This window comes from Acytostelium subglobosum (assembly GCF_000787575.1).
Source record: "Acytostelium subglobosum LB1 DNA, scaffold: scaffold2, whole genome shotgun sequence".
Taxonomy (NCBI): domain Eukaryota; phylum Evosea; class Eumycetozoa; order Acytosteliales; family Acytosteliaceae; genus Acytostelium; species Acytostelium subglobosum.
The window spans coordinates 1,607,514-1,629,111 of record NW_012236530.1 but is presented as its reverse complement, the minus strand read 5'-3'; the positions used below and the strand labels follow the sequence as shown (position 1 = coordinate 1,629,111).

The 21,598-nt window shown below is 44.8% G+C and overlaps 11 protein-coding genes across 11 annotated transcripts; 6 read left to right on the top strand and 5 right to left on the bottom strand.

Annotated features, from left to right (window-relative positions):
* Positions 1 to 42: 42 nt before the first annotated feature.
* SAMD00019534_014340 (hypothetical protein) lies at positions 43 to 981 on the bottom strand (the record flags this gene model as incomplete). The annotated part of the gene is made up of 1 exon (XM_012903401.1): positions 43 to 981. The coding sequence occupies one exon, from the start codon at positions 979 to 981 to the stop codon at positions 43 to 45; it is 939 nt and encodes a 312-aa protein (XP_012758855.1).
* A 1,107-nt stretch (positions 982 to 2,088) lies between these two features.
* SAMD00019534_014330 (hypothetical protein) lies at positions 2,089 to 2,439 on the bottom strand (the record flags this gene model as incomplete). The annotated part of the gene is made up of 1 exon (XM_012903400.1): positions 2,089 to 2,439. The coding sequence occupies one exon, from the start codon at positions 2,437 to 2,439 to the stop codon at positions 2,089 to 2,091; it is 351 nt and encodes a 116-aa protein (XP_012758854.1).
* A 534-nt stretch (positions 2,440 to 2,973) lies between these two features.
* On the bottom strand, positions 2,974 to 3,564 carry SAMD00019534_014320 (hypothetical protein; the record flags this gene model as incomplete). The annotated part of the gene is made up of 3 exons (XM_012903399.1): positions 2,974 to 3,247; positions 3,433 to 3,468; positions 3,554 to 3,564. The coding sequence occupies 3 exons, from the start codon at positions 3,562 to 3,564 to the stop codon at positions 2,974 to 2,976; spliced, it is 321 nt and encodes a 106-aa protein (XP_012758853.1).
* Positions 3,565 to 3,924: 360 nt separating this feature from the next.
* Positions 3,925 to 5,415, top strand: SAMD00019534_014310 (hypothetical protein; the record flags this gene model as incomplete). Its single annotated transcript, XM_012903398.1, has 5 exons — positions 3,925 to 4,008; positions 4,094 to 4,311; positions 4,386 to 4,910; positions 4,989 to 5,183; positions 5,247 to 5,415. The coding sequence occupies 5 exons, from the start codon at positions 3,925 to 3,927 to the stop codon at positions 5,413 to 5,415; spliced, it is 1,191 nt and encodes a 396-aa protein (XP_012758852.1).
* A 271-nt stretch (positions 5,416 to 5,686) lies between these two features.
* SAMD00019534_014300 (hypothetical protein) lies at positions 5,687 to 6,676 on the top strand (the record flags this gene model as incomplete). Its single annotated transcript, XM_012903397.1, has 1 exon — positions 5,687 to 6,676. A coding segment is annotated over one exon (990 nt), but the record flags the coding sequence as incomplete, so codon positions are not given.
* Positions 6,677 to 6,925: 249 nt separating this feature from the next.
* SAMD00019534_014290 (hypothetical protein) lies at positions 6,926 to 7,339 on the top strand (the record flags this gene model as incomplete). Its single annotated transcript, XM_012903396.1, has 1 exon — positions 6,926 to 7,339. A coding segment is annotated over one exon (414 nt), but the record flags the coding sequence as incomplete, so codon positions are not given.
* A 421-nt stretch (positions 7,340 to 7,760) lies between these two features.
* On the top strand, positions 7,761 to 12,411 carry SAMD00019534_014280 (hypothetical protein; the record flags this gene model as incomplete). The annotated part of the gene is made up of 11 exons (XM_012903395.1): positions 7,761 to 8,390; positions 8,469 to 8,841; positions 8,912 to 9,079; positions 9,158 to 9,261; positions 9,333 to 9,863; positions 9,940 to 10,136; positions 10,202 to 10,619; positions 10,700 to 10,876; positions 10,936 to 11,210; positions 11,273 to 11,694; positions 11,759 to 12,411. The coding sequence occupies 11 exons, from the start codon at positions 7,761 to 7,763 to the stop codon at positions 12,409 to 12,411; spliced, it is 3,948 nt and encodes a 1,315-aa protein (XP_012758849.1).
* A 95-nt stretch (positions 12,412 to 12,506) lies between these two features.
* Positions 12,507 to 13,974, bottom strand: SAMD00019534_014270 (hypothetical protein; the record flags this gene model as incomplete). Its single annotated transcript, XM_012903394.1, has 6 exons — positions 12,507 to 13,214; positions 13,271 to 13,372; positions 13,450 to 13,559; positions 13,624 to 13,661; positions 13,748 to 13,803; positions 13,888 to 13,974. 6 exons carry the CDS (start codon positions 13,972 to 13,974, stop codon positions 12,507 to 12,509), a joined length of 1,101 nt encoding a protein of 366 aa, XP_012758848.1.
* Positions 13,975 to 14,118: 144 nt separating this feature from the next.
* On the bottom strand, positions 14,119 to 17,242 carry SAMD00019534_014260 (hypothetical protein; the record flags this gene model as incomplete). Its single annotated transcript, XM_012903393.1, has 3 exons — positions 14,119 to 16,475; positions 16,565 to 16,796; positions 16,862 to 17,242. 3 exons carry the CDS (start codon positions 17,240 to 17,242, stop codon positions 14,119 to 14,121), a joined length of 2,970 nt encoding a protein of 989 aa, XP_012758847.1.
* Positions 17,243 to 18,368: 1,126 nt separating this feature from the next.
* Positions 18,369 to 19,007, top strand: SAMD00019534_014250 (hypothetical protein; the record flags this gene model as incomplete). Its single annotated transcript, XM_012903392.1, has 1 exon — positions 18,369 to 19,007. One exon carries the CDS (start codon positions 18,369 to 18,371, stop codon positions 19,005 to 19,007), a length of 639 nt encoding a protein of 212 aa, XP_012758846.1.
* Positions 19,008 to 19,363: 356 nt separating this feature from the next.
* On the top strand, positions 19,364 to 21,564 carry SAMD00019534_014240 (hypothetical protein; the record flags this gene model as incomplete). Its single annotated transcript, XM_012903391.1, has 4 exons — positions 19,364 to 19,478; positions 19,562 to 19,682; positions 19,817 to 20,388; positions 20,546 to 21,564. 4 exons carry the CDS (start codon positions 19,364 to 19,366, stop codon positions 21,562 to 21,564), a joined length of 1,827 nt encoding a protein of 608 aa, XP_012758845.1.
* Positions 21,565 to 21,598: the final 34 nt, after the last annotated feature.

Genomic DNA, 21,598 nt, shown 5'->3' with positions numbered 1-21,598 from the left:
ATGCCAATGATGAATTGTGTTGAACTCTCGACCGTTCTTATATCAAGAGTGAACATCTCCAGTCCACGACATGCATTGATCATGTCCACAACCTTTGGCACGGTAGTCCACCGATCGTCCTGAGAGATCGACACGCACATGTTTTAGATGTGACATCCTTTTCATTGAATCGAATGAGATGCCATAGGATCTCTCATCGATGTACAACTTGGTGATCATGTTCATATGGCTGACATCTCTGGCTCCATAGTATCGCTTCAATGACATGATGTTTGGATTGAGACTGCCGTCTGTGTCATCGATGACAATATCGAGTGTGAGATGCAGGCCATCTGGGAGGTTGGCCAACACACGTTGATGGCAGATCATCAAGTCGAGCTTCTTGAGTGATTGGAGCGTTGAGAGTGGCAGTTCATCACTCACCATACTCACAATATCAAATTCTTGTTGAAATGACAGTCTGAGAGTGGTCAGAGATGGAAACAGGATAAGGTTGTTGTTTAAGTATGCCTTGCCATGGATGGTGAGGTTGGTGATGCTCTCAATGAATGTCTTCAAGTACTTGGTGTCAGGAGCACATTTTGAATAGGTGATGGTGTTGCGATGCATGTCACACAACATGTCAAAGCCATGGCCCTCAATGACGAGTGTCTTGATCACGCAGTGTGAGTTGATGATGTGTTGAAGCGCTTCCACGTAGTCCACCACTTTGAGGTACATGTCTCCATTTACACGAAAGACGGTTCGCTCTTGTAGGATGACCTCGGTGAACATCTTTCTCGAGACGAACTTGAACATCGACTTGGAGATGAGTTCAAGCGACACATTCCATTCCAATGAGCAGTGCTCAGTTGTTGGCAGCATCAGATGTGAGCTCCATGCTGTTGATATGATGCGAGTGATGATTATCCAAGGAAGCTGAACTGTGGCTGTTGTCTTGCTGTTGTGGTTGTTGTTGTAATTGTCGTCTTTGTTTGTCATGGTTCAGTGTTTGTGAAATTATAGATGCAAAGATGAATTTTAATTAATTAATTAATTAAAGTATTGAATAATCATGTCTCTAGAGACAATAAATATATTAGAATATTTATTTAATTATAATATAGTGGAGGTAGGTGGTTCAATGTGTGTCAGAGTCATCTGGTTCTTCAGAGTCTTCATCCGATTGGTTCCAAGAGTTGTCGTCTGATTGATCCAAAGAGCTGTCAGATGATTGGTCAGGTGATTGATGTTCACTTTGAGAGATTGTGCATGACAGTTGGCTGTCTCGCTTGCTCTTCGTCGTGTGTCGAAGGATGACATCGAGGTGTTGATCATGATAGTATCCAGGATTCTTTGATCTCGTTCTCTTGACGATCGTCACCTCCAAGTACAAGGGAATAAACTCTTTCAACTCCTTCTCCAAAAATGCCAATGAATAGATATTGCTAAACACCACCTCTAGCCTCATTGTTGTGATCCATTTCTTCTCAAAGATGCCAATGATGTAATGTGCTGATTCCTGATGTCTTGAGCTTATACATTTGCAGAGTGAACGTCTCGGGTCCAGGAAATGCATTGATCATGTTCACAACCTTTGGCACAGAGGTCCAGGAATCATCCCCATGGAGGTCGCCATGCACATGTTTGAGACGGGGCATCCTCTTCATTGCCTCGATCGAGATACGTTGGCATCTTTGATTAAAGAACAACTTTGTGATCATGTCCATATGACCTTCACCCTTGCTCCAGTCGTAGCATTGAGACATCCAGTGTCATCGATGATTCTTTCGAGTGAGAGATGAAGGCCATCTGGGATATTGGCAAGGACTCGTTGATGGCAAGCATCTAAGTGAAGCTTCTTGAGAGATCGGAGTGTTGAATGTGGCAGCTCATCACTCACAAAACTCTCACCATCACGCCTCCTCTGCTGTGACAAGGACAGTCTAAGCGTGGACAGCGATGGGAATAGGATGAGGTTGTTATTGTATTCTGCCTTGCCATGGATGGTGAGGTTGGTGATGCTCAATGAATGTGCTCAAGTATTTGGTTGTGACAGCAGCACACTGTGGATCGGAGACGGCCTTACGATGCATGTCACACATCCTGTCAAAGCAATGCCTCGATGACGAGTTTGCTTGGTGTCTTGATCACACAGTACTCATTGGTGATGTGTCGCAACGCTTCAACGTAGTCCAGGACAAATATCTCTTGATTTGGAGCAACGAACTTGGGACGCTCAACCAAGATGACCTCTGTGAGCATCTTTGTTGAGATGAACTTGAACATCGACTTGGAGATGAGTGCAAGTGACACATTCCATTCCAATGAGCAGTACTGTTTTGTTTGAAGCAGCAGATGTGAGCTCCATGCCGTTGATATGATGCGAGTGATTATCCAAGGCAACTGACCTGTGGATGTTGTGTTGTTGTTGTCATCTTCATTGTTTATCTCTGCCATGATTATTCAATGATCGGCGGTGATTGGTGAAATGATCAGGTTTATGATCGGATGTCCTTGGACCAAAATGAGGGAAACAAGATTGCCGAGTTCACACTTAAGGAAGTGATCGTAGGATGGGACAACAAGTCTTCCATTCCAGCCGATCCAACAATATAGTGTAGACCAGTTGAGCCCTCTCATGATGTAGAGATTACACAATATAAAATAAATAAGTAACAATCAATATCCGATACCATCCTTTTGTATAATCCATGGCTCATTCATTTGATTCAATCAAGTACTCACTCCTAAACACTGCTATCTTTGCTCTTTAAGCCAATATAAGGTAAATCCATATGATCTGTCAACTAGTCCATCGCGATGACTCTCTGTAGTTGTTTGCATCCATTGTTGTTGCTGTTATATAAATCTTGAGATTGATTGATTGATTGATGATTAAGAGGAACCTACGTGACAACAAAGTTTATTTGTCGGTCATTTACATTTGTGTCCTGTTGCTGCGCTCTCTATACACTGCAGTGGTGTGGCTGTTTAAATAGAGGATGGGAACAACATAACTCTAACCTTGGCACCCATGGCCTTTGGTGGCAAGTTGCGTGGGAAACGGGCCTGAACGACACCGCTGCTTCCGTGTGACTTGCTGACCTTTCCCCAGATGATCTTGTATCCTTGTGGGTTCTTTGGGGTCTTCTTGACACGACGAGCGAGACAGACACGCTTGCCGAGGTAGAAGCGAGAATCAGTGCGAGTGTTGACTCCCTCAATCTTGACCAAAGAAATGTTTGGGTATTGAGTGGCCTGCGATCTATTGTATCATGTGATTCATCCATTTGTAAGTACTTTGTCTGTATTATCTCACAATCATTCCAATCATTCTTTGTTCATGTAGTATATCGCTCGATCATCAATCCAATCAATCATCTGTCATAACTCCAATCCTATCATCTTAACCTATCCTAATAATCCATTCTGCTTTGATTGATTACTAACCTTCTGTAGCCCAAAACGACTCCTGTTGAGTGTAACCTATAATGATGATGAAGATGATGTTAGGACATTCAGATGCATTGATTCATTGCTTCCTGTTTAGGATTGATGTATGATAACATACTTTAGCGACATGGTGTATCCTCTTGTGTGTATGCGCGATGACGAGACCCTTGAAAGATGTCTAGGTATCTGTCAAAGTATCCTCTGACAATCACACGAGTGCTCCACCAACCACATGCATTCAAAAATTAAAACAATACATTTGTTTCGTTTCTTGCGAACTTCTTTAAAATTCATTCAAATTTGAACCAGAGCATTTCCGTTAGAATACAACTGAACAGTTCCCTCTCTAACTCAAACACAACATTATCTCATGTTCACTAGAGACATCAATTGAAATAATCATTCATTGCTCTCTGTTTGGATATTGTGTGTACATATATTATTATATTATATTGTTGTTGTTGTGTTGTTGTGTAGAGTCAGTTAGAGATGGATGCTTACGAAGTACTTGGACACCTTGGCAAGGGATCATTCGGATCAGTGTCGAAAATCAGAAGAAAGGAAGATGGTAGAGTAAGTCATATATCATCATCATTATCATCATCAAGGATATTAGTTAAGTTGACAAGTAACTCTAACATCATCATCATATTTGTAGACATTGGTGTGGAAAGAGATATTCTACGGAGAGATGAAGGAGAAGGAGAAGCAACTTCTTGTCAATGAAGTGAACATCTTGCAAAAGCTAAAGCATCCCAACATCGTTCGCTACTATGATAGGATCATCGATAAGAATGCCTCAAAGATATACATCATCATGGAGTTCTGCACCGGTGGCGACCTCTCCCAGCTCATCTCAAAGTGCAAGAATGAATCGTATGTCATGTGATACCAAGCAATGTTAGCATCGGACATCACCTAACACTCCTCATCCATCACAATCACATTAGTATCTTTATTGATGAGGAAGTAATATGGAGGACATTGGTCCAGATACTCTCTGCTTTGCACGAGATACACAACCGTAAGGATGGCACCATCTTGCATCGTGACATCAAGCCTGGCAACCTATTCCTGGACGAGAGTCGCAATGTGAAGCTAGGAGACTTTGGCCTGGCCAAGATCCTTACCAACTCGATGCACGCCCACACCTTTGTCGGCACGCCCCACTACATGAGCCCGGAGCAGATCCTTGGCAAGTACAATGACAAGTCCGATGTCTGGTCGGTCGGATGTCTCGTCTACGAGATGGCCACCCACCGTCCACCCTTCTACGACGCTACCACCCACAACCAACTCTACGACAAGATCAAGGATGGTCGATACCTGCCCATCCCATCGCACTACTCGGCCGACCTGTCCAATGTCATCTCACTAATGATGCGTGTCGACATGCACAAAAGACCAAACGTTGAGGAGTTGTTCTCCTATGCTCCAATCGCCCAACGTCTACGTGAGAAGAAGTTGAACAACTAGTAAGTAGTATACACTTTGTACATTACTATGACCATGTCATCTAACCATCTCATTATCTCACGTCGCACCAATAATAGTTATCAGAATCTAAAGACAATGGAGGAGGAGCTCAAGGTAAAGGAGAGGGCCATCGTTGAGAAGGAGAAGCAGGTGGCAGCCAGAGAACTACAAGTGTCTCAAAGGGAGCAAATGGTCTTAATGAAGGAACAACAGTTGTTGGAGAGAATGAACGGTGCCTCATCCTCATTGGACAAGGAGAACAATCAGAATAGGTATGTTGCTGTCAATGGTGGTTGCCACAAGTATCACATACTCACTCTGTATACTCATTCTAGAATCAACATTATGAACATGGGCATGGGAGTACCAGTGACATGTCAGCCGTTGCAGCAGCAACAGCAGTTGCCAACACTACAACCAACAACATCGTCTGGCGGTCAATACTCCACCCAATTCACACAACTTAGACGAACAGCAACAGCCCCACTCAGTAGCTTTAAGTAGTATACTATGTCGGCATACATGTATCCCAATCATTCAATCATTCAATCAATGTCATACATACATACATCATTAGTCATCACATCTCTCTGTTCGACGACCCATCAACATTCGAAATAGAATGCCCATTATAGTTATAAATAACTCTTCCATTCATTCCCCAATGAATATCAAAGTCCTCGCACTTTAGTGATCTTCATAAACATCTCCTTTCTCATTCAATTTCAAAACTATTACAACTCTTATTAATACTACTACATCTACTTACTTCATTATGATGGAAACAACAAGCCAACAACAACAATCTATTGTAGTAACAGGATCAACTGGTTACATTGCCAGTGCTATTATTGAACAACTGTTGCTAAAGGGCTACAGGGTCATTGCCATTGTTAGGGACTTGTCCAACAAGGCAAAGTACCAACACTTGACTGAGCTGTCCGGTGCCAACACTCTACTAACTTTTGCTGGTGGTGATCTAGAGTCTGCCGACTACCTGACCATATTCAAGGGTGTCGACTATGTCATGCACTGTGGCTCACCATACATCTACACCTCTGAAGATCCACAGCGAGACATTGTTCAGCCCGCCATCAATGGAAACCTGCGTGTGCTGGAGGCTGCCGCCGCAACACCGAGCATCAAAAAGGTGATCATCACCTCGTCCACGGCGGCCATCATCGACTCGGCCAAGAAGAAAGATGTCTACACCGAGGAGGACTGGAACGAGTCGGCCACCATTGCCACCCCCTACATGTACTCAAAGTATCTGGCTGAGCGCGCTGCCATGGAGTTTGCACCATCACACTTCCAGCTGATCTTTGTCAACCCTTCGTTTGTCGTTGGTCGTGGCCTTGCCAAGCACATCAACACCAGTCTCACAACATTCACCAAGTCACTGTGTGGCAGCATCAACAACAGATACGTGGGTTTGGTTGACCTTCGCGACGTCGTCGACACTCATCTACATGTGCTAGAGTCGTCGACCAACATGGATCGCCAACGCAAGATGGTCTGTAGCTCAGTGATGACGTTCACAGACATGGTGGAGCGTGTTCAGAAGCTCTTTCCACAGTATGACTTTGTAGACCACAGCATAGATCAGTCTACGATCACACCCAACTCTGCTCTGCACAAGTATCGCTTTGAGTCAGTGTCGCCCATCAGCATTGGTCGTCCCTACTACGACCTGGATGACACATTCAAACAGACCGTTGAATACCTCATTGCCACAGGACATTTGAATCCAAAGCCAAAGGTCGAATAATCCATCAACTGAACAGTTTGGATACTTTTTCAAATTTTCAAATTTAAATGTGGCGCCACACATAACGATCCAACACATTGTTGTTTGTAACGGTTTCTTGGAATGAGCAACTTGCTCTCCATCCACTCTTCACCTCTCATTTGAACTCACAACTTTTTCATTTCATTCACATTCCACAATACACATACACATAACAGTGACATATTCACTACTATTATCTCTTATCCCTCAACAACAACTCTTTGAACAACAATGGCCAGAACCAAGCAAACCGCCCGTAAATCCACTGGAGCCAAGGTCCCCCGTAAGCACTTGGCCCAGAAGTCCGCCTCCAAGTACCCATCGACCTCTGGTCTGAAGAAGACTCATCGTTTCAAGCCAGGCACCGTCGCCCTTCGTGAGATCCGTCGCTACCAGAAGACCTCTGAGTTGCTGATCAAGAAGTTGCCATTCCAGCGTCTCGTCCGTGAGATTGCCCAGGAGTTCAAGACCGATCTTCGTTTCCAAGCCTCTGCCATTGCAGCCCTCCAAGAGGCCTCTGAGGCTTACCTCGTTGGTCTGTTCGAGGACACCAACTTGTGTGCCATCCATGCCAAGCGTGTCACGATCATGGTCAAGGACGTCCAGTTGGCCAAGAGAATCCGTGGTGAGCGTGCTTAAACTCTCCTCTCCTCTGATACTACTGTTATGTAGTTGAGTATATATATATCTCAACCATACCAAAGGTGTTTTTCAACACCACTCTTTCTCCGTGGAACTATCTATCTCAATCATATCTCCTTGTGTCCTTGTTAGTTACATTATCAACAATATCATTATATGTCTTATCTGTTGTATTCTGTGGCGCCAAGAATATTCGTTACCTGTCTTTTGATCACTTTTTTGATTGTTTGTGACCGTTTGAAAAAAAGTGAAGTGAGACCTGTGGTCATGAACTTTGTTGTGTTGAATGAACTCAATGAAAGTTTCAATCAATCATTCATTTAGGGCTACAACACAACTTGTAGTTGTATTATCATTATAGATTAAAGAGATACAATCATCATTGTGATGTAGAGTACATTGTGTAATCATTTCTAGAATGAACAACACTAACAGTGATCAACATCATCATCAACAACAACTCCAAAGAACTACAACTACTACGACGACTACACCACTACAGCAACAGCATCAACAACTACAACTCCAACTACAAACACAACAACATCAACATCAACAACAACAACTATCACAGCATCCACACCAACAACAACAGTGTGCAAAGTTATCAATTGTTATACATAGATTGGTTAAGGAATCATATAATCAACTGATAGCATTATCTGAGCGATCAGTATCATTAAAGGATGTTGATAAGAAGCGTGCACTCATTGAGTACTTTGATCAGACACGTGAGAAGTTTGTTCGACTCCTAGTGCTACTCAAGTGGTCATCCATCGATACACTCACTCGTGCAAATGTAGTGTCTATATCTAGATCCTGTACAACTGAACATTCATCACTCACTCATTCAATCACTCGCCATTCCAATCACCAGGAGATCATTCAGAAGTTGAACCAAGAGGATTCATATTTCAGGGATGCAGCAGACCTTTTGATTCTGACCAAGGATAACTTGGTCAATGCGCGAGCACCAATATACGATGTACCAACTGCTGTCGATGTTCTCACCTCTGGAACATATCAGAGGATGCCAACAAACATTAGTGTATGTTGTGATCATTCATTCATTCATTCAATCAATCAATCAACATCTACTCACACATCATTCAATCTGAACAATCAGAGTGTCATTCCACCATCCAGACTATCAATCAATCAGGTGTCAAGCGTGTATGATAGATTGAACAATGTGATATGCTACAAACTGTTCACTAGTACGATACCAAAGGAGTTTGAACCGATTCGTGTGGAGAATGGCAAGGCACACATCGTCGTGAAGAATCAATACGAGGCATTCCTCTCGATCGACGGAGGCAATGAGAAGGACAATTGGATACTGCTAAACTTTAGTCTGTGCATGCATGATCAGCGCGACAAAGATCCCAACGACCCCACCCGAGTGGCCTACGACTCCAAGATGAAACAGATCACCGATCGAATCCAGAGCAGACTGTTGCAGTCTAAGCAACCATTGTTTGAGCTACATAGTATCATTCGTAAGTGATCGATCTTCCACATCCTAGTCGTCACATCTCTCTAATCAATAATGTTTGTTTGTTTGTTTAGACTACCTTGTGGTATCATCACAGCTTGACTTGTTATCATCACAGATGGAGTCACTCAAGAAGACAGCCTTTCGCAACAACATACGATGTGTCAATGCTAAAGACCAATCACTGTCCATTTTCTATTGGATATCAGAGGATATTGCACATTCCGTTGGCAGCATGGATGGTACGTTTATGTTTCAAACCATGTCCATCATAAAGACATGTCCAATTTGAAGTGTTTAACCAATCAATCAATCAACAGCCAAGAAGCACAGTAACCTCAAGATATCGATTGATGACAATCACAACCTACACATTTCACATACGCCTCTATTGGTGGCAAAGAGTGAAGCATTCTTCAAGCTTGTAAGTGATCAAACTCTCCTTGGGAATGGACTCCTGATCACTCATTCACTCATACTTACTTCTACAAACAGTCATCACTCAACATTGAGACCATATTATTGCGAACCATTGAGCTACACTCACATTTCAAAGTGCAGGTGCTACATGCACATCTCTTTGAGGACTTCAAGTCAAGGGTCAAGCTACAGTTACAACAACAACAGCAGCAGCAGCAACAGCAACAGCAACAACAGCAACAGCAACAACAGCAGCAGCAGCCACCATTACTACTGGGTGGCAGTAACAATGCACCATTGTTGACATCGACCAAGTCATTCCAGTTGAATGAGTTCAAGATGATACATAACCATCAGCAGTTGGGTACACATTGTCAGCAACAGCAACAGGACAACGATGCCATACCGACTGTATTGCGCATTCGACTGTATGATTCCAGTTTCCTAGACATCACTGTCAATTTCCAGACTGGAAAGTATCAGATCATGCCATGTCCTGCATCACCATCAACCGAATCAATGGCGCCATACGAGGCCAAACTGAACACAGTGGATCCAAACAATCAAAGACCCATTGTTTCCATTGTCAATATATTCAAGCTAAAGGTTAGTAGTATCAGTCATCATTACTTTCCAACATCATTCAATCACTTACTTACACCATCATCCCATATTTATGTAGTCATTGCTCACATGCTTCAAGGAGGCCACAGTATTCATGAAGATGGAGAGCTTCTACAAGATACCACTGGCATGCAGTTTGTTCACTGAACCAAACTACATTTGTATACGCTTCCCCAAGTACAAGGACCTCTATTATCTAGTCATCACAATCAATCAGAGCACATTCATGCCCACCTTTTATTTGATATGTTGCAAGTATGTTATACCCATTGTAACCTGCCCTCTCATGACGATCAAACCCTAACGCCATCCACACCCAGACAAACACCATCATCATCTATACTATCATGCGAATCGATCAAGAAGATTGAGAACCAGGACCTGATCAATTTGATCAAGGAGTGCGATTGTGGCACAACTTGCAGTGGCCCACAGTTCAAGACTAGGGTCAACTCATTGTTGAAGCAGGTGATCACTCTGTGCAGACTGCAGATCAACATTGACAGTGTGGTGCAGTACATGGGACATCAATCACACACAATCCACGAGGACCGTATCACATTCCTGTATCAACCACAGGACGCTGTTATCCAAACCAATCAGATGACCATCACATTCCCCGATGACCGTCACTGTGCCGTCGAATTCACTGAGCAATCATATCTGGCCGATCTCCAGAGTACGACAAACCAACATCTGTCCTATAGTGATGGACGTTGGAGTTTCATATATAGCACTGTATGTTGTTGATGTTGATGTTGTTGCCAGCATACCAAAGTTCCAGTCATTAACATTCATTCATACATGATCATACTTAGTCTACCGATTGGTTGACAGCTTTCAAGAACGACTTTGGATCAGCCAATAGGATAGTGTACATGGCATCACAACTAATCAAACAATTGCGCACATCACAACTCTACCAAGACCTCTTCCAAATCATCCACATCAAACCAACAGATATTGAGTTCATTAATCTGAACCATTACTCAAACGTATGTTTATAGACGAGGACGTGGACTCTCTCTTTCATTGCTGACAAACGACCAAACAGTGCAAGTCAATCATCAGAATATATACCAACAAGACAACGAATCGAATGGTCGTTGACTATCAACCGTTTATCAATCCAATGTTGCCCTTCTTTGAGAAGGAGCTGAACGACACTCTAAACATTGGCGCACTGCTTCACTCCATATCCATATCATACGAGATAGTGTTTGCCCTGCGGCTTCACGCTGTCTCGCCCAACGTCCCACAGTTCCTTCCACTTGACATTGCCATCATTCCAAGATCATCAAACCTCATTCGAATGACCTACAAGAACTGGTAAGTCGTCTGCCATTGTGAGGACAAGTCCAGATTACTTACACCAACCAACCATTCGTTAGCTATGGCATTGAAATAAGATTTGTATCCAACGATCATTGCATCGTTGAGGATTCGTACTTCTCGTGCTTCTACTCAATGTCACCATACTCCTCACAGCAATTGATGAGACCAAAGCTCACACAGATCCCAAGCTTCCAATCAATTATGGAATACAAGCTCAATGTTCCAGCGTTGGACATCAACATACAAGGCAACCGCTCTTCGTGGTTGGTACCAATGAAGCAGTTCCGATCAGCGTTGCAAAAGATACTTCACTTCCTAGTGTGCATCTACTCTGTCAACTATTTCAAGACTATAATCAAGACTGGAGAGTTTAGGGAGGTCTATCTTGGATCAAGTAGCATCAAGTTTACAACCGAGACCAACATCTTCCAGATTCACATCAAGGACTACTCGTCCCTGGAGCTAGAGGTGGCAAACAGTATGTACCAATGTTGGTCCACTTGATAATCAACTCGCTTACACTTGTGCCTTATCATCTATAGAACCAAACACTAGCTCAGTATTGTCCAAGATTGAGTTTGATGCACTGGCAATATACTTCAAAAAGAAGACTGGCGCCTCTTCTTTCAGAAGTCAGACGTACACCAACTTCTTGCAGTTGTTCACTGTGCCTCCTCCAGTCCTCCTGGAGATTCTCAAGATATTGAGAGGTCACCATGAGAACAAATATCTCTTTGATCTCAGCTTCAGTTCACCAACGCCAAGGAGCTCCCATCGCGAGTCCTTCCGACATCACAAGGAGAGGAACTTAGTTCAGCTAATACTACGATACCACGAGCGTCAAGACCATACAGCAAAGGTTGGCGCAGCAACAGATGTCTTTATCGACGTTCCACTTTTGTACAACTATCAGGCACAAACTCTACTCTACTGGAACCGCAATGACCAAGCCAATCCCGATTCAAACAACAATCTGTCGCCAATCGACAATGCCAAGAAGCAAGCTATCGCTCAAATCAAGGCGGACATTGTCACAACAAACTCCTCTTCCAACAGCATCAACAGCGAACTAACAATCCTACAACAATTTGCCAAACGTCTTCATGACTATGCGCCGCAATTGGTCCAAGCAATAGCGCTTCACTCAACCTCGCCAACATTGGCTGCCACCAACCATACAACAACAAGCCTCTAAAGTCAACGAATGATCAATAAATTTATGACAAGCTTGTCCAGGAGAATGCTAACACCTGTTTATTACAATAACTACAACAACAACAACACAATAGTTTACTTTCTCTGTGCAAGCAAAGCCTTGGCCAGAGCGTAGAGCTCACGGCGATACTCCAAATGTTGGTAGTTGATGTCTGGCACGCCAGTGAAACCATACAGTGCACCCCACCAGGCACAACCGATTGCGCCAGTGCTGTCATTATCTCCGCCATGGATCGCTGATCTCTCGATCATCTCCTTCCACGAGCTGCCAGCACCTAACAGTGCATCGTAGGATATAAGAACAGAGTCGTGTCCACTGGATCCTCCCCATCCATCAAATGAAAGACTGTGGTAGAACTTATCTCTGTCCATGTAGTTGTATTCCTCTGGGAACTCTGGGTAGTTGCTCTCTGTGGTGGTCTGTTCGCCGAATGGAATCTTTCTCAGCTCCAGGTATGAGGTCCACGCGTTGACAAAGTAGTTCCAACCCTTCTCATAGTTCTCCCATGTCCTGTTTGGCTCTTTCCTCGTCTCCTCAATGTACTGCTTGGCCAGGGGCAAAGCCTCATTCATGAGCTTGGTACCCCATTGACGAGGTGGCACCTGTTGAATGGCGTAAGATGTGAACAAAGCTGCCACCATTGCTCCTAGGAATCCAACTGGATGGTTGTGGGTGATCCTGCCACTTTCAATCGAGTATCTGATCAAGTCTCCAATCGCATCAGGGGACCAGTACTTAAGTCCAATGCAGCTTGATCTCATTGCTGCTCCACATCCACCTCCCTACAAAATGAAGTAATTAGACAAAGTGTGTATATCTTGAGCATTGAGTAACTTACTGCTGGTGCGTATGGAAGTTCATCCCACTTTAACAATTGCTTCTTCATTCCTGGTGTGAAATGTGCCAGGGACTCTAGTGTCTGTCTTCCAGGTGCTCTGCCCTACATTGTGATCATACCATAGGTTAATGTAAGCTCTTTTTTGATCACTTGTGATCAAGCAAACTGATGTAACATACTCCCATATCCTCCAAACATCTGATATAGGCGGTTGTAATCTCTTGACATGTCTTTTCAAAGTCATCGCCATTGTCTCTAGTGATGGCAATTGAAGTTGCCAGCTGCATCACTTTGCAACACAACATGTTAGTTCTATGGTTTGATGAATCATTCATTGTTTGCTGCTAACTTACCAGTGTCATCAGATACTCTCCATTCTTTACTATCCACTCTGTAATAAAAGAGAGAAGAGAAGAGAAGAAAGGAATATGTTAGTGATCTCAACAACAATGATCAATCGATTACAATTTTACTTACTTGATGTAATCGATTCCTCCCATCTCTTGGTACTCCTCCCATATCTTCTTTGGGTTCTGTTAACAGACACAAACACACAAGGGTTCAATGATTAGTCACCTGATATCAACGATCATTAGGTCATCGATAGTGATACATACAGTTTGGAACTCCCATCTTCCATTTCTATATCCAATAGCATCGCCAACACCTGACAACACTAAACTAGCGCAATACTTCTCGTCCATCTTTCTATCTCTATCTCTCTGATGAATGAGTTGATGTTCAAAATGAATCAACAACTTTGTAAACAAACTTCACTTTGCCATTTCGCATCATTCTCAGAAAGGAGATATTATTTATAAATAAGGTTACTTTATTTATTTATTTATTTAGTTACCAAGTGGATAATGATTTCTTTGATTCTGGGCACCAGTGTTGTGTTGTGGTTGGAAAGCTTGCATGTTGTAAGCGTTGTAGTAGTTTGATTGATCGCGTTGTTGTTGGTTGTACTGTCCCTTGTTGTATTGGTTGGAGAGACCGTCACCAGTCTGCTGGTTTGGTGCCTGAGGGTTTGCCTGCTGGTGATGCGAGGCGTTCTGACCGTAGGTCTTGGCGCCGCTGGTTGGCGAGCCTGTCAGCTGCTGGCCCTGCTGGATCTTGGTCTGGAGCGTTGGGTCAATGACACCGGCTGCAGTGGTGGGGAAGTAGCCGCCTCCGTACATGTTCTTAAAGTCGTCTTGCTCGCCGTAGGCTTGGTTCTGACCTGGATGGGTAGGGTAGCCGCGTGGCATGTTCATGTACTTTGGTGGGTAGGCTGCGTATGGGCCGAACTGATACTGCGAGTTCTGGGATCCATATGGGAACTGTGAGTAGCCATATGGGTAGCCGTAGGGTTGGTAGGGGAAGTGGGACTGCTGCAGGGGTGGTGACTGCGAGGATGGGTGTGTGGCTTGAGTCTGGCCATCCTGCTGCTGTTGCTGCTGCTGTTGCTGTTGCTGATGGTTGAACTTGTTGGTGTTGTCACCAGAGCCGCGGAACGACTGCTGGTTGGAGTTTTGGTTGCGCTGGAAACCCTTGCTGGTGTTTCCGGCATTGTCGTTGACGGGTGATGTGGTGCGGTTGTAGTTGTTCTGGTTGTAGGTGTCGTAGAATGGCTGACGGTTCATCTCATCGGCAAAGAAGGGCATCACTGGCACCATGTATGGGTATTGGTAGGAGAGGTGTTGCAGATCGGTCTCTGGCATCATCATGTGTGGCTCCATTGTGTTGGGGTTCTGGGTCATCGACTGGAACGCCTGTTGGTACTGCTGTTGCTGCTGCTGCATGTTGGTCTGTTGGCCCAGGTTGGCGTTCTGTGGGAGTCCAACAACGTTCTGCTGCTGGTGCTGCTGGTGTTGGTGGTGGTGATGCTGTTGCTGCTGGTGATGTTGAGCGTATTGTTGGTGCTGCTGCTGGTGAGCAGCTGGATGTTGTTGTACTGGTGCAGCAGGGGTAACGACAGCTTGCTTGGCAGTGACTGGTGCTGGCTGCTGTTGGATTGGTGCAGCAACTGGTGCGACGGTTGGTGTGGAGACGGCGCTTGGGACAGATTGCACAGGGGCAACAACTGATGGGTCCTTGCCAAATTGGACATGGTAGTTTGGATCAAAGGAAAGGTCGTCGGGCAGTGCCACTGGCGTGTCGAAGCTCTTGGTGGCTTGTTGTTTGCCGATTGGCTGGCGTGTAGTTGGGTGTTGAGCGCTTGAGGCAGATGATACAAGGGATGGGGAGGTAGATGGTGAATCTTTGGGCTTCCAGGCTTGGGTGTTGCCTGGCTTTTGACCAAAGTTGATGCGTTGTGATGGTGTCGATGACTGGGATGAGGTCTGTTGTTGTGTGGTGGCAGTGGCGGCGGTGGCACTGGTGGCGGCGACTGGCTGTGCGGCAGAGGCGACCGCGACTTGTGCGGGTGCAGTCTGAACTGGTGCCACTACTGGTGCAGCAACAGGTGTTTCGACCACTGGAGTTGTGATTGGAGCGGCGGCGACAGCGACTGGTGTTTGCTCAACAACAACTGCAGCAGCAGTAGAGGCTGGTGTTGATTGAGTTGGTGCTGGCTTGGAGGTGGTGACTGGTGATTGTTTGGGCTGGGCGTTGGCGTTTTTGATGGCAGCCAGATATGAGGTTGGCTGACCAGATGCGGAGGTGTTTGTCTGTTGATTTGGCAGGGTAGTGGAGTCGGTAGTGGTTTCTTTGGAGTCGGCAGTAGAGGTGTTGGTGTTGGTGGGTGCAGTGGGCACAGGAGTAGTAGTAGTAACGGGGGCTGGGGCGAGGGCTGGCTGGTTTCGTTGCTGCTGCTGCTCTTGCTGCTTCAGTAGCTTGGCCTGCTGTTGCTTTTGTTGGGCCTCACGCTCTCTCTCTTTCTCCAGAATCATGGCACTCATTGATAATTGGCCCTTGCCAATGCTTGGGTGAGAGTCACCGGTAGCGCTGCTTGTAGTGGAGGTCGTCGTGGTTGTAGCGCTTGATGTAGTGGTGGTAGAAGTAGAAGTAGGGGTGGTGGTGTTGTTGATTGGTGTAGAGATGGTAGATGGCGTAGTGGTAGTAGAAGTGGAAGTAGTAGTAGTATCGATAACAGTAGTCTTTGTCGGTGGGGAGGATGGCACCGAGTTGTTCTGGCCCTGTCTACGTTGCTGTCTGTTCTGGGGTGAGGACACACCATCTCCATTTGGTCTTATTCTATCCCTTGACTTTCTCTGATCACCATCTATAATGTATTATTATTGTTGATGTTAGATTAAGTCGTTCAATGTTGCGTCCATCGTCAATGAACTTGAAAGCTCATTCATTACATACCTCTATCACCTCTCTCAGATCTCTCAGGTCTATCACCTGCAAACCTCTCTGGTCTCTCGGACCTCTCTTGTCTCTCAGATCTCTCTGGTCTCTCCGATCTCTCGGGTCTTTCAGATCTCTCTGGTCTCTCAGATCTCTCTGGTCTTGGAACTCTGACAGCAGCACCCTTCAGGTCATCCTTCTTTGATGGGCGATCCTCTCCTCCTTTAATCTTTGAAGTCTTTGGTTCGGGCTGTGTTGTTGTACAAACAAAATGGTTAATATCGATCATCACATGTTAACAAGATATAAACATACCTTCTTCTTAGATACCTCTTGCCATTGGTCAGCTTGTGGTGAGATTACACCATCAACGATATACGCAATAGTCTTGTCGGCATCAAAGTGGCACTCCTGCAAAGCTCTGAGAACGTCGTCCTCTGACCAGCCAGTGATCTCCCTCACAGTTCTGATCTTGTCTCTGTTGTTGCTATCTGGAATGCTGTTGTTGTTGTTATTATTATTAATGTTGTTGTTGTCTGATGGTCTCATTGTTGTATCCCTCTTGTTGTTGTTGTTGTCAGCTCTCGATGCCTCTTTGCCGACCTTGCCTTGCTGTTGCTGCTGTGGCTGTTGCTGTTGTTGTTGTGGTTGTGCGCCCTGTTGTTGTTGAGCTATTTTAGTATCCTTTTGCACCATGCTTTTTGCTGTTGATATTTATAATTTGACAATGATTGATAGATGTCAACAACTACGATGTATGTATGAATGTGATTGGTATATTTATAAAGTAATATATCTTGTGAACGTTGTGTGTGTATTTATATAAATGTTGAAGATTGAAACAATGAAGGCGAGAAAAAAAAAAGAGGGAGGTCGGTCTTCAAGAGTTAGAGACTCTTGTGAAACTAAAAAAAACACACAATTAATTAAAAAACCGACACAAAATGTGAGTAATTGAAGAATGTGAACTTACAAACTAAAAGTTGCCTCATTGAGTGTGTCTTGGTTCGTGTTATTATTACAAGAACTAAGGATTATTATTTGTTGTCAACACCATTGACAGACATCAATCAACAAGGATATCATCTATGTTGTTTGTTCTAAAACCATCATTAACACATTCCAACAACTATGGACATCAACACAGATATATTTAAAAGTGGAACGTGTAATTTTTGTGGATCATCCATCGCCATCAACAATAATGGAGACAAGTCTCTGGGTGGTCAGTATCCTTGTGATAACAACTTATTCAATTCTATGTCCTAACAATAACAATAACGATAATAACAATAGAGTATGAATTATCTTGTCTAAGATTGAATCATATGTTATCATGTCTCGATGGTATCAAACAGAGATTGACCAATGACTTTAAGGAGACTTGTTTGATTCGCAATAATGGATTGTTCACCACGGTGATYCTTTAGAAAGATAGTGGAGTTCTGCCAAGTGCCCTACGACTATAATGATTATCTTCGAATCAATTATAGCTATCCTAATTCCAATGCATTGTTTTGCAACAACCTTGAATACATACTGCACTTGTCTCTGGTGTGCAAGCAGTGGCTGATTCAAGTGATACCCATGGTGCGTTTCGCATTCTACAAGATCAATGCACCACGTTGCTCCAGCACAGCACTGATCAAACTGTTAAAGTATKGGCGTATGCTCATCCATTCCATACTTGTCGTCGCCCATCCAGTGTCTGCCAGTGGTGGCACCAAACAACGTTGCTGAGCTTCGTTGTGAGGTGGAGTCCATTGTTCCATCCTACGACCTGGATCTCATAAGGGTGGAACCGCCACCTCATCAGATACAAATGACTACCTACAATGTTGTTGCCAATCCAACCGTGCAGCTAAAGACGGTGAAACCACAACACACTGCCGTTCAGTTTCTCAATGTGCGCAACGACCTTGACAAGGTTAAAGTTCTTCATAATATCACCAAACGATACCCACAGATTGTCGCACTGGACGACTACTATTGTCAGCGGACAAAGACTGAGTATGATGCGTGGTTGGCCTCTAACAAGACCATCAAGTACATCAACACGGACCAATGGTTCTCGTACCAGGCGCTGGCAGCCAGCTCAGTGCGCATGATCAAGACGTGGGACATGGACAACCAACATCAAAACGATCCTCAAGGTCGTGACGATAACCTCGACATGCTGTTTGGCATACTACAAGAGTGCAAGAATCTGATCCAACTGTCATGGTATCGCAAACTTCCAAAGTTGACCAACGAGCAGCACTCACGACTATTACAACTCATACGAACCAGCACCGTTCGATTCATTGAGATGTCAATGAGTAGCCTCACGTTGCAAGACAACAAAGTGAATGACTCCATCATCAAGGCCATATCACTGTCCTCCAAAGGCTACCTACGTGCAATCAGCTACTCCCATGACTTTCTACTTCTAAACACAATCTATTGGGATAAATATCTCTAAGTTTGAGTTGAGAGAGAGAGAGAGAGATACAATGAATGATTGTGATAACATGTCCTTGTCCAAACACGACACGAATCAGAATTCACAGATTACTTGAATTGATCACAAAACATAGATATATTCGGCAAACAATTATATGAATATGACAAACATTCCCAGCCCAATATTGGGTTTTTCAAACTATTTTTTATTTATTTATTTAATTAACATGTTTCAAGTTCATCACACACCCAACACACAACAAACATATGAAAGTGATTGAGTGAGGCATCATCCCCACATATCTTGTGCTCATTCATTTCAATAATAATTTAGTAACATAGTTAGGTAGTAGTAACCAATCATTCAATCAAAAGATGTCCGAGACTACTTCCACTGCATCAACATCACCAGTTGCTGCTGCATCGCCAGCCGCTGCTGCACCTGTAAATATCAAAGACAAGAATATATTTGGAACCCTCGAGGTAAAGAGTAAGTTATCACACTACTGAGTCCAGACTTGTCTTTTGGATTGGTTGGACAATGTCTTACTGACACTTATTTATGATTTACAGTCAAGGAGGTTAAGGGATGCCAGACACATTTCCTGTTGGCAAAGTGCGAGTTGGCACAGAAGAGAACAGAGGACAAGACCAAGCCATCAGCCAATCATACATTTGTTGATGTATTCGAATTGTAAGTACAACATTCATTGACGAGATGTGTTTTGGTTTAATTTGGGTTACTTTGAGGCTAAGGTCTCGGGACCTGATCATGATAGACCACCACCTGACACCCACTCCCCCAACAACAACTTTCGAAAACATCAGCCGCGTTTCATCACCAAACAGCGAGTTGGAGATTGAGGCCTGGAAGAAGAACTTCTTCTTCAAGGACAAGGTCACTGGAAAGTTGGTGTTGTCCATCAACGAGTTGTTGACGGCTAATGGCGAGGCCAAGTGGTACCCACTGTCATCGATGAAGAAGACTGCTGGCGCTGCCGCTCATCGTCCAAGAACACAGACATCGCCACCAGCCGTCGACTCGACCGCTGCTGCACCCACCTCGCCAGAGGACACCAAGGAGACCAACTCTGAGGGAGAGGTCGAGGAGACCTCGCCCAAGGCTGGACGCGCCAAGAAGCAGAAGGACCCACCCGAGATCAACCTCGAGATCAAGTTCACAAAGAACGAGCCACCCAAGGAGGTGCTCAAGGGCATCGTGCTCGACGGTCAGTGGACCACCGAGAACAGTGTTGGCAGTCTTACCAACAACCCACATTGGGTCAAGTGTGCACAGTACCTCCTCACCGTCAAGAATGAGACCACTCCTCTGTTCATCAAGTTGAGACAGCCAGAGGGTACCGATCAAAGGATAAGTTTCTTTGTACTTAACTATGATTGTAAGTTGTTGAATAGTAATGCATGATTGAGTGATTGAGTCACCTTGCTAACATGATACACACCATCACTAGSCATTCTATAATGGTAGCAAGAAGGTGATATTCGATACTACTAGTGACATTAAGAAGGTGGACAACTTTGTTTGCCCAATCGCAGCAGTGTCTGTTGACTGTAAGATTGAGTTGGAGCCAGGTCAATACTGTATCATCCCATACGCAGAGCAGTTTGGATTCACAGGCAAATATAAGATCAATGTGGACTCGGAGCGACTGACCAATCTCGAGTTCTACCCACTGCCCAAGGACGAGTCGACACAGTGGAAGGAGATCACCATCAACGGACTGTGGACCAACACCACCAATGGTGGCTGTGACGTCAACCTCTTGCACTGGACCAAGAGTCCCCAGCACCAGATCACCCTGTCCAAGAGCGCCCGTCTCTGCATCCTCGTCTCGCAGGACGACCACGAGAAGAGCATCGGCTTCTACGTTCTGAAGCAGACCAACGACGTTGGCAAGCGTCTCGTCGAGTACAGAGACCAGGTTGGCAAGACCGAGACGTTCAAGCCATCGTGCCACAACGGCAACACAATGTCGCTCGAAAAGGGCACCTACATCGTCATCCCATCCACCTTTGACCAGGGTCTCGAGGGTGCCTACCACATCACCCTGTTCACCGACGACCAGGCAGCTACCTTCACCACCGTGACCGACACATGGAAGAACACCGAGTTGGTCAAAGGCACATGGGTGGGCAAGAGTGCCGGAGGCAGTCCAAACAATGGCGCCTCCTTCTTTGACAACCCACAGTACAAGCTCAAGCTGCCCAAGGACAGAAGCGGAGAGATGTCCTTCTTTGTCCAGCTCATCCAAGAGTCAACATTGGCCGACGAGAGCATTGGTTTCGTCCTCATCAACCGTGACGATCACTCAGACACCGTCAAGGCGTCCACCTTCCAGAACGAGCATCTCTTCAACAAGACACCCAACTGGGAGAAGAGAAACGACATTGGTCTCCGTGTCACTGTCACCCCCGACCAGTCCAGCGAGTACACCATCATCCCATCCACCTTCAAGCCCGGTGTCAACCGTTCATTCAGACTCCAAGTGTTCTCTGATGTGCCAGTTGAGATTGAGGAGATCGAGGCTTCAGAGGAGTCATCCGACGAGGAGTAAACAGTCAGTCCGCTCACAAGTGGGCAAGGCATGT